This window comes from Pieris brassicae, chromosome 2, assembly GCF_905147105.1.
Source record: "Pieris brassicae chromosome 2, ilPieBrab1.1, whole genome shotgun sequence".
Lineage (NCBI taxonomy): Eukaryota > Metazoa > Arthropoda > Insecta > Lepidoptera > Pieridae > Pieris > Pieris brassicae.
In genome coordinates this window covers 11309239-11320505 of record NC_059666.1, presented here as the reverse complement: position 1 = coordinate 11320505, position 11267 = coordinate 11309239, and the positions used below count along the sequence as shown (strand labels likewise).

The following is an 11267-nucleotide window of genomic DNA, read 5'->3' as shown; positions in this document are numbered from 1 at the left end:
CTATAAAATTGTTCAAATCCTAAAAACTGACTTTATTTGTTGTGTTGATTTAACAAAATTGTTTACTTAGTTTGTAAGATAATATACCTACCTACCTATGAAACGTGAGTACAGCCCTCCAGTTTCAAAGTTTCATAAGATTTCTCATCATCTGCCTGAGCCTTTTTTATAAAATATCATATGATGTAAAAAATATCAATAGCATGGCCTTAAAACAACACTTGTAATTAATAATGGTTATTTTAAAGATATAATTCTTCACAAAAAAATTCATGTTATTTGAAATAAGTATCTCGTTTACATGAAAACGGCTATTATTATTATTAAGAACATAGTTCGAGTTACTTTGAGATCCTAATGTAATATACTTTAACCAACCTCTATTTATCTATTAGATTATTCATGACATACAAATGTCCCTTATTTTATATAGTTATAATATAGATTAGGTTAGTATTTTATATACACTCTAGGGGTGCTCAAATTCGGTTTTGGATATTAAATAAGTAAGTAAACAGTTAATTGTAGTAAGAATTAGATAATACAGAAAGTTACAAACAAAGAAATAAATTTATTATATTTTATATACATATTTAATCGCAGTTAGTAAGTATTTCTTCGTATGCATCCAAATGATTTATCAAAATTCTCAAAAAAAAATATGGGCATTTAAATCGATGATCCATATTAGAAAGTTTATCGTGATACCTGAGTAGTATTGATACTTTCAAAAATTTCGGAACCCTCCACTAAGTGATTGACATTTGACATCAATTATTTGTTAAATATATTTTGTAATTGCGTGTTATTTACCAATGTGTATGAAAAGTTTTAAAAAAATTATCTCGTGAACCGTAAGTTTGCGCAACCTAAAACTTTGCAAAACTCTTTCTTTTAGTGAATACTATCTACAAAAATAAATATGGGCATTTAAATCGACGGTCCATATTGGAAATTTTATCCCAAACCAAAGTTAATTTTAACATGCAATTTAAATTCATATATTATGCCAATTTGCATTTTTCCATAAATTCCACTTAAATCTAAAATTGTTCGAACCTTACTCATTTTCTTATGTCCATTTTGCAGCTTCCTATTGCAAATGTACAATAATATTGTAAAGTTTTTACTTTTATAACGAACAGCAGCTCGGAGCTACGCTGTTGATTTTGCGGTAGTGTAGTAACGTGTCTCTTGGCTCCGAATGAAACGTTTTCAACAATACAATTACACTAAAGCGGTAGTGTATGTCGAAAACTAATATCGTTAGACCCCCAATAGTCACTAGTTAATATCTGTGTAGTGTAGTGTAGTGTAATGTGCATTTGTATTATCTATGGTAAATCTTAATTTGGAAATTTGAGGTTAGTGTTCAATTAACACTACGAATTGTAGTTGGTTATTTATACTTATAAATCTAATTTCAGTTCTTAGTTATATCCATTTTCAAACTGTATATATTCGGGGTTTTTTTTTATAATATAATAATAATGGCCGTGGCGTATGGTATCCATTTGGGAAATAGCTCTGGATCCTTGGGTGCTTTAGCAAATGGTACATCTTCGGTATTGGCAAATGATGCTGGGGATAGAGTGACTCCTGCTATAGTAGCCTTACATGGTTCTGAGTGGGAGGTCGGTTTACCAGCTAAATCAGGTCAAGCTGCTTCAAAATCTATTATAAAAAATAACAAAAGGCTTATGAACTGTGACTGGAACGACGAAGACCTTAACTTTGTAGAAAAATCATCTTCATGTCGTATTCAAAATGAAGAAAAATTGGTGTATGAGTTTGAAACATCTGAAACAAAGATATATTCAAGTCCTGATAGTATAGCTACAAAGATTTATGCTAAGCTATTTACAATTGCAAGCCATTCTGTTAAAGATGAGGGTGATTTAAAGTTAGTATTAGCTGCTCCACTGCATTGGTCACATTCAAGCCGTGAAAGACTAGTGAAATGTGCTGAACTTGCTGGCTTTGAGGTGTTGCAAGTAATAAGTGAACCAGCTGCGGCTTGCTTGGCCTATAACATAGAAGAATCTATCACTGATATTAATGTGTTAGTTTACAGACTTGGGGGCTCAACTTGTGATGCCTCCATAATAAAAATATCAAATGGTTTAATAAGCATTGAAAAGAATATTTATAGAAGTGACCTGGGTGGGCAGTGGCTTACAAAAGACTTGGCAGATTTTATTGCACAAGAGTTTAAACAAAGGTGGAAACTTGATCCGCAAGAAAGCCGTAGAGCTATGGCTAAACTTTTACATCATGCTGACAATTGTAAGCATGTCTTGTCGACCTTAAATTCTGCTCATGTATTTATCGAGTCTTTAGTAGATGGTGTGGATTGGAGTCAGAATGTTTCTCGAGCAAGATTTGAAAATATAATATCATCAAAAATTTCTTCTTATATTGAACCAGTTCAAAAACTTATTGAGGCATATGGTGCATCCATAAGTAAAATTGTTCTATGTGGTGGAAGTATGAAAATTCCAAAGTTGCAGTCAGCAATTGCAAATTTGCTTCCAAATGCAGAAATATTGTCTGGAATTAACCCAGATGAGGTTATAGCAGTGGGATGCGCTAAACAAGCTGGAATGATTTTAGATTTTTCTAATTTATCTCTCACTGATGTTAATACAGAAGTAGAATTTTTAGGCCAAGACATTTATCTTAAATATTTAGATCAGACTGTTAAACTTTTTAAAGAAGGAACATCACTGTATACACAATTTACTTGTGATATAGAAGCACCCAAGAATTTAAAAAACATTTGTTTTTCTTTGCATACTCTGCCAGAGGAGGATGAATTTGCAAAAGAAGAATTCAACATAGAACATTTAAATAAACCTTTTAAGTTAAAAGCGGTACTTCGTGATTCAAATTTTATGTTACAAGTTGAATAACAAATTAATTATTAAAATATACTTTAAACTATTCTCTGCTGATTTATTTTTATTCCTGTCGATAAATTTTCATAAAAATCTGGTACAAATTAATTAAAAGTATGGACTACCTTGATTAAAACTGTTTATTGGTTGTTGTATATTTTTAAGACGTATTATATAGTCAATTACAAGTTGAGTGAAACGCCGCTAGTGTGAGAGGGCTGATACGTCTACCGATGTACAATGTAGTTGGCTAGGTGGCGCCTTAAGCAATTCTTAACCGCAAGCTGAGTCCATTATTATTTTTTGCCTAGTTTTTACATTATTATTTTACCAGTCACTCCACAGCTTTTTAGTAACCGCACTAGCAGTAGATATTCTAATGGCTTTTCTACAACTCATAATTTAGATATAGAAACTAGGCATTTAATAAACGTTTCTAAATTCATGCGTCATGTTTGACATTTTGAACATCTGTCAGTAATTTATCATATGGCGGGAAACTTAATATTTCAGGTAAAAAACTATAATTGTGAAAATAAAGAACAAGGTTTATTAATACGAATACTTGAACTGAACAATGGAGGAAAATAAAACTGAAAGTAAAAAATCTTTAGATGGTCGATTACAGAATATTTTAAACGACTTTTCAAAATGTAAAAAGGTACTTGGTTAAGTGTACATTTATGTTTTATATTACATATTATATGTATTAGATGATAAGAATTGTGTGGTATGCGCTGTACTTCCGTAGATGTTTGAATTGGTTTTAAAAATTAAATTTTACAATTCAATATTCAACAGACCTTTATGAACGAGGGCGAGGAATGCAAAAATTTTAGAGAAATAAACACAAAGTTACTAATAGAATTAAAGGAAGCCAGGGAATTAGAAAAATCTCACCGTTATCATTTAATGTCATCGCGTGAAATGATAGCCAATTTGCAGGAGACAGTTTCACACTTGGTTTATCTTAAACGTGATGTGAAAAAGATTAAAGATGAACTAGTTTCTAAAGATTCTATTCTAGACACATTGGAAAAGGTTCGTTTTTAAAGTTTACTTTTGTATTCCTCATTCATAATGTAAGTTCATAATAAAACTGTTTGTGAGTATTTGTAATAATTTATGTTGTCCTCCTAACGAATTACCGGTTAGGTATGTATAAGTTGATTCGGGAATTTACAGGAAAAAGAAAATGTTTCGAGGAAACACAACGAAGTCTTAATAGAATTACAAGCCGCACACGACAAAGAAATTAAGGACTTGGTGAAGGATAACGACAAGAGAGGTAACTCGTTTGACTTCAAAGTAAAACAACGTCAAAGTATTCTTTTTTTGTTTTTAAAATATAATATGAATATAAAAAAAATCTAATTGTTCGATAGTTTGAATTTCCACGATTTCATATTGCGTTTTAAACAGCTCAACAGGTTCAAATAGATTTAGATACCCAAATTGCTCAGGTGACGTTTGTCGCCGAAGAATTGCGCAACAGGATCAGAGAAATAGAAAACGAACATCAAGAGAAAGTCGGTATCGTTTAACTGTTCTCGTTTATCAATTCAATTGGTTAAATATTGTTTAATAGCGAAAATTAAATGAAAACATAGATGAATGCGGTGGTGCTGGATTACGAGGAGAAGCTCCAGCACCAGGTCCGGCTCCAGGAGCGAGCCACGAAAGAGGCGGAAGCCTCTCGGGCCCATCTCCAGGCCTATCAGAGGGTGAGGCTATGCGCCGTCTATAATTACGTATCTTATTGCACAACGCATTACTTGAATTGTAATCCGAATTCGCTCTAATTACTCCGAAGCGAGTTTTGTCAGAAGGCAATACATAACAATAACCCGTTTCAGTTAACCCACTAATTAAGAATCATATCAATTATCAGTCCATCAAATTGCACTGACATGAGGCGGCGTGACTCGTTAGCTGTGTTTTTGTGGAATTTAGCTCTCTAGCTAAAACTACTCTTTAATTAACACAGTATGAACATAATATGATGAGAAACATTTCTTACATTTCTAATGTTAAAGTCATAGTTTCCAAAACGTCAGTCGATCATTTAATAACCGTTTGCAAAGTAAAATTTTAAATTACAGAAATTAGAAATCCTAGAAGAGAAAGTCAAGCAAAGTCAGTTCAAGGAATACGTAGCTCGGAGCGTATACACTCCGGAACGCGAGAGTAAAGCGGAGCGGCCTTATTCCGTCGAAACGAATGCGACGTACGGGTACAATGCACCCGGACAGCTCACGGCACGGGCTACACATTCGGAGAATAAGTCCGAGACGAACGAGAAGGGCCCGTTTAACATCATTAAGAAGAGGAAGCTGTACACCGACAAGGGCTTTTTGAACATGTGATGCTTTATTTGATTGCTACGTTCAGAATAAAGTGCATATTCATCGATTATTCCCCTCACTTTCACTGCGCAGGGCATTTACCCTGCGCTTCTTACCTCGCGGTCGGCAGCGTCGACAGGTGTATATTCACACGGACCGTACGTCCGACATCTCGGGTGAGATGCAGGAGAGTTCACGTCTGTTAAGAAAATCGAATATAAAGGGCGAACGAGTCTTACGTATTATCCAAGGGGCCTACGATAAAAAGTGGCCATGGATACGGTGCAATTATCACTCATTAAACGTTGTTATATCTTTAAACGTAGATTTTATATCCTTTCTATATCATTCTCTCAAGAACTAAACTTCCTGGTTTCTTAAAAAATAGTGTACCGCGGCTTGTGAAATTCTCAGTCTCCTTTAGTTCTCCGCGTAAGGAATCAATTTGGGTACTCTTGTTTGATATTAATATGGTTGTCTATAATATTTTGGACAGTTCCTATTATTCACATCACAGAACTATTAATTTATTCGGCTTTAAAAAACAGTTTCACACGATGCTCCGTCAAGACATTGTTTTCTACTTATTCATTATTTATTCAGTTACTACTGAGTACGAGTAGGGCGTCCCCTGCGGGGTCGGCACGCCGAACGGCTCCCGCAATCGTAGTGTATGGATTAGCGAGAGCTCTCAAGTGCTCGCACGAAATTAAATTTTACCCATTTTTAAAGAAACCGTCGGACCTTCGCTTACAAATTATATAATTTATTTTAATAAATCAAAATGTGATTACTATTTTTTCTTATTATTATATCTAATGTGGCAATCTGGGCAATGCCTGATAGTATTTTTTTCTTTACAATGAATGTATCGCTCTATTATCATTGATTGAACACCGCTCGTAGATATTAACATGCTATGGTCATCAATGTATTCCATTCAGTATCTAGTTAAATGTTTTCTACCATTATACTTATCTACATCTTGTGGCTTATAATGTGGTAACGGTGTTTTAATTCAGTTACATATTATACCCAATTATTATAATAATCAAGCAATTTATTGCTTGCTAGGAATAGAACTTAGTACTGATAAATAATTTATTTGTAATTACTCGAAATTAAAAGAGCATTCACAAAAGCAGACGATCTGATTGTTGCGCGTTTCGTTTCGTGCGCTTTGAGTTAACACTTAGGGCGATGGCTTTTGTGGTACCCAAACTTAAACTATAATTTATAAATGTCATTTGGTTTGCTATACGAGAAACTACATTATTGCAATCTTAGCCACACTAATGTTATTATCGTAAACAGAAAATTGTGAGACCTCTCACTTTTTCGCATTCAACCGTATGGTTAAACACAGTTTATACTAATAGCAATGCAAACCTGAAGAGTTTGTTAGATATGTATTATTCTTGATTTTAAAACTGCAAAACCGTACAAATTCGCTTTTTAAACAGTGTATATAAATTTTTAGGTTTTTATTATAATCAAAATTTGTTATTCACGAAGCGATAAACGTGATGGTCTTCCGAATATACGTTAAACATGACAAATACATATTTAATTTTTAACAAAATTATCATTGTCACCATTCGATGGAATATATACGTATTAGGTATTAGGATTGCATTGAATATCAGTAACTCCGTAACAAAATTATGGTCAAGTACCATGAGCACATTAATGTGCAATGCTGGTCTCCAGATAGACGTACCTAAAAGTACATGCCGTCTTCTTTTTCTTCATCGTCCGTGTCCTCTTGATAGAGTGGTCGTGGTTGATATTTTGTAGAAATGCTCTTAAAAACTCTTTCTTGTTTATTTATGGAGAGAATGGTGATCTCCCGACCATTCGTCTCCAGCACCACATTTCGAAATACCTCACACTTGACTTAACTTATAGATATAGATTTTTGTTTATTTTGTACTTCAGGTAAGGTTCTCGGTAGCCGTTATATAATTGACATTATTCTGCATTTCGAATGGGAAAATAATTAAGGCCATTAGACTTTCTTTGGTATATTTATTCAAAACTTAGGAATATTGACAATATAATACCTATTATATTTGTTACACGAATATTTGTGCATCTAAGCACTAACTACGAGTACAGTATATACAATGAATTATGGTTTTAATGATTGCGAATGAGCCTGTCTAAAGTGTTCCAGCTGCAGGAGTAATCGATCTGCAAATGTCCGTACCTCGAAAGGTGGAAATTGTTAGGAGCCGCGTGAGGCATCGGGTGAGCCCAATCCTCATAGTCCTGTGGTAAACTCTCGTACGCATCTGCCATCCTGCGGGGAAAGAGTATTGATTACCAAATGTGCTGATGAAATACACCAATAAGTGTCGTTATTGTGTGTCTATCGCTTAAGGAGATTATCACATATGTATGTATTTTGTGTACGATTTTAGTTTCTATGTTCGTGGAGAAGGTTGAGAACTAAGTGACTTGAAATGTTGTGAAATAATTAATTCGACTCTACGCAGAGCTAATGCTCATCGCATGTAAAATTCAACCTTTATTTCGCGTTTCACCTACATACCACAAGGTAATTACAGAAGATATTAAGTTACTCGCAATTGTAGTGGTCTCTCGAGCATGTCAATACAATATGATAGCACGGATTAGATAACCATCCATCGAGTAACTTCGTTGCCACTTTGCTGTAAATCGCGAGCATTATGATCGTGTTATGAATATAAGGCCGATGATGTGACTTTCTAAACCTTGTTGGGTTTACGTAAGTGACAGACATAATATTTACATATTTTTAATATGTTTATCGTACCGTACACACTATTATCGTAAATACATAGCTACTTCTTTGTGATTTGTAGAAGTTTGAACGTATTCCTTCACGTGATGGTCATTGCCAGGGTCAATCCTAGGAACTAGTTTCTCTTAGTAAATAAGAAACGAACAACTTTTCTCACAGATTCAACTTTCATTTGTAGTAAACAAAAACTCACGCACGTTCACACGATGGATGGTAGACTGCACGTCATTTAGTGTTCGGAATAAGACCTATAATAACAGCTCTAAACTACGAATTGCATTCTGTTTTTGCACGCAATTTATGAGAACGGGATGCGAAGATGTTTTTATATATACTGAAAATATTTATTATAACTTTTATTTTGGACCACAAAGAGTCAACAAAAGTAAAACCAGACTAACGCGATACTTACTAAAATTCAAAGAGTGCGATTTGTGTATCAATAAATACGAGAATACATCTCGTTGTAGGCACCCTCACCTTGACTGTCTTCTACTCCTGTTACCACTTGCTGGTATATAGTCAGGGTGAAGTGTTAATGACACTCGGGGTCGCAGAGCTACGTAACCAGGCGGTGGCACCGGGAGAGGACCATACATGCTTTCATACACCAAAGGATGTGGTATGAATTGAGGTTCTTCTACGTACATGGACCGTCTTCTTTCTGCTTAAATATTTTTTAGTTTAAAATACAATTTCAACTACAACAAGCATCCTTGACATAATCGACACAATTACAAACAATCATTTACATTAAAATTGCTTCAGGTAGTAAAGAATACTTACCCACGGGTCTTGGGGTGTAAACCGGCACATCGTGAGCATCTGGCGGTACACATCTTGATCTTCTTCGGCCATAAATTTCTTCTGGGTTAAGGGACCGTTTTTGTGGTTTCTCCTCCGAAGAGTCATAATTTTTTGTTGGGACATAGTAAAAGCTTGCACTGACCGGCTCACCAGCGAAGGAGTTGAACTGCTCTTGACCGGAATTTGGAGAGTCTCCGGGAATTCTCGCTATAGCATCAGTGTCCCATGGATCGAGATACATTCTATTAGTGGACGGTGGGGACCGATCGTCTTCTTCACTGTCAAAATCAACTGCGGTCCAGTATGGGCTGTTGGCGTGTCCTGGCATTTTAATTATTTATTAGGCAATAGGTATCGTTAAAATAATTTATTGTATCCTTGGCAAAATAGCTGAGCACTTTTCCATCACTAGACACGTTCTATCCATACTTGGGTAGTATTGTTATTCAAAATCGTTTGTTTGCTAACACTTTTTATTATTCGTATCACGCCACTCACATACCTCGACCAAATATCATAAGTATGTTAACACTACGCACCGGACTGCTGAGCAGCGAGTTGCTAAAGAATTTGTGACGTTTGCGTGCGCACACCGCGACACCTTCGTTTAAATGAAATTAATGCTTACTGCTTAGACTTCAGAGCTAGAAGCGATTGCTGATTGAGCAAGGCGATGTAAGCGAACTTGCATTTATTATTAATTAACTACACGAGTTTTCTAAATCTATTTGAAATTTGATTCTTGTCCAGCCATAAGTTCTGGTACAAAAGGAAATGCATTAAAAAAATGTAATATTATTAAAATTTATACGTACATATTTAAAATCAAAGTCACAATCATTTATTCATATAGATAACACAATATACAGTTTATGAACGTCAAAAAAAGTACATATCAAATCAAGGGCATAGAAGAACTGACAATAAATACTGGTATAATAAAACCGCCACTCTTTTTAACCGCCAAGTTTTTCTGTGTTACACAGCGTTTGTAAGGAGCTACAGCCATTACTCCGTGTTCCACATGACGTAATACATAATAAGAAAATACATTAAAAATAAAGACTATCTCTAATTGTGAAAGATCCTCTATCAGCTGAAGGCCCATGCCTCAGGAGTACGCACTTACATTCTCGTGGGAACAACACTCGAATATATATATAATACATTGTCGAATTATCTTACTTCACCGCATACACAAATTCAATACAACCAGTCACCATAAGTAGCACCCGTTCACAAGTATGACTTATGGCCAGCCATCGGCCCCCTCGCCATATTTTTGGGAGAGAGACAACCCGACATATGGACGCCGCTACAAGCAATGATATTTAAGCGAGTATACGATCCTTGACATGTGAACTTGGCTACATAATAAAATATAATAATACTAATTATACTGAAATAATTACAGTATATGCAGCCTATTTATAAAAAATATAAAAATATTATTTTCGAAATCGCCACCTTTGGATCTATGGATTAACGCATTGTTTCCAAGGGAAATTTTGCCACAGCTTGCTCCAAATTTTTAAGAGACTTAATGTCGCCGTGTCGCCGGCGGACAAATTATGGTCACTTTTAGAGGACCCTAATTTGTAGTCTAAAAAAATTCCGGCTATTCATGAAATATAAAATACAAATCGAACAAATATCACAACGATTACATAAAATGGCCGACTCGTACCAAAGTTTTGAGATATTTATTCCGCTTACTACTGCTTTTCTCCATAGAAGAAGGCATGTTTTCGACGATTAATTCGACGCATCACGGTTCACAGTTCTGAGCAGTGTATTAACACTTTGTTGCGGGTAGGCGCAAGATGAATATAGAGTACTCATAATAACAAATAATAAAATACACAGTAAAAAATATATAGACACTTGCTGACGATAATGTCAATCGATTTTGAGGGTGCTATCTTCAATGACATGAAGTAGATTAAATATTAAGATGTAATATGTTTATGTACATATTTTGTTTTTAACTAGCTTATCCCTTTGTTTACTATTGATGTCTTTGTATATTTTTTCTCACGTGTAGTTTCCCAACCTTTTACTTGAAACTGACATAAAGTCAAAACTATTGCCATAATATAAAAAAGAAGATTAGCACGAGCTAATTCAAAACCAGGCTAAAATAAAAATGTATTTTACCTATCAAATAAAGATGCAAATTGTGCTTTTGAATATTTGAAGAAACAAACGCATTAAAAAGTAATAAATAAAATTTAATTGATTTCATTATACAATATGTATTCATTAAAAAATATTTATTTATTTATTATTTGTGTTATGGCCTTAGTGTATCAATCTTTTAGCGTGAACAATAAAATAATCCAAGATTATCGAAATGATTGATGGTAATTTGAAATTCTTAGCATACGCGTTTTGGTAGTATATTAGCACAACTACCTCCAGGTAGCGATA

At 34.5% G+C, this 11267-nt stretch overlaps 3 protein-coding genes across 6 annotated transcripts; 2 read left to right on the top strand and 1 right to left on the bottom strand.

The window, feature by feature from the left end:
• The first annotated feature begins 1169 nt into the window (after nt 1-1169).
• On the top strand, nt 1170-2945 carry LOC123720528 (heat shock 70 kDa protein 14). The gene has a single exon (XM_045677177.1). The coding sequence runs from the start codon at nt 1491-1493 to the stop codon at nt 2910-2912; it is 1422 nt and encodes a 473-aa protein (XP_045533133.1). The 5' UTR covers nt 1170-1490; the 3' UTR covers nt 2913-2945.
• Nucleotides 2946-3704: 759 nt separating this feature from the next.
• On the top strand, nt 3705-5279 carry LOC123720239 (dynein regulatory complex protein 1-like). Its single transcript, XM_045676778.1, has 5 exons — nt 3705-3938; nt 4083-4185; nt 4320-4426; nt 4508-4621; nt 5000-5279. The coding sequence occupies exons 1-5, from the start codon at nt 3705-3707 to the stop codon at nt 5261-5263; spliced, it is 822 nt and encodes a 273-aa protein (XP_045532734.1). The 3' UTR covers nt 5264-5279.
• A 1974-nt stretch (nt 5280-7253) lies between these two features.
• LOC123720529 lies at nt 7254-10844 on the bottom strand. Of its 4 annotated transcripts, none has more exons than XM_045677180.1 (4): nt 10525-10844; nt 8817-9158; nt 8511-8697; nt 7254-7544 (listed from the first exon to the last, which is right to left on the bottom strand). In XM_045677180.1, exons 2-4 carry the CDS (start codon nt 9076-9078, stop codon nt 7382-7384), a joined length of 612 nt encoding a protein of 203 aa, XP_045533136.1. In that variant the 5' UTR covers nt 9079-9158; nt 10525-10844; the 3' UTR covers nt 7254-7381. The 4 variants fall into 4 exon arrangements, with proteins under 4 accessions (XP_045533136.1, XP_045533137.1, XP_045533134.1 ...); XM_045677181.1 differs by lacking the exon at nt 10525-10844 and adding an exon at nt 9377-9639; XM_045677178.1 differs by lacking the exon at nt 10525-10844 and having other exon boundaries at nt 8817-9639.
• Nucleotides 10845-11267: the final 423 nt, after the last annotated feature.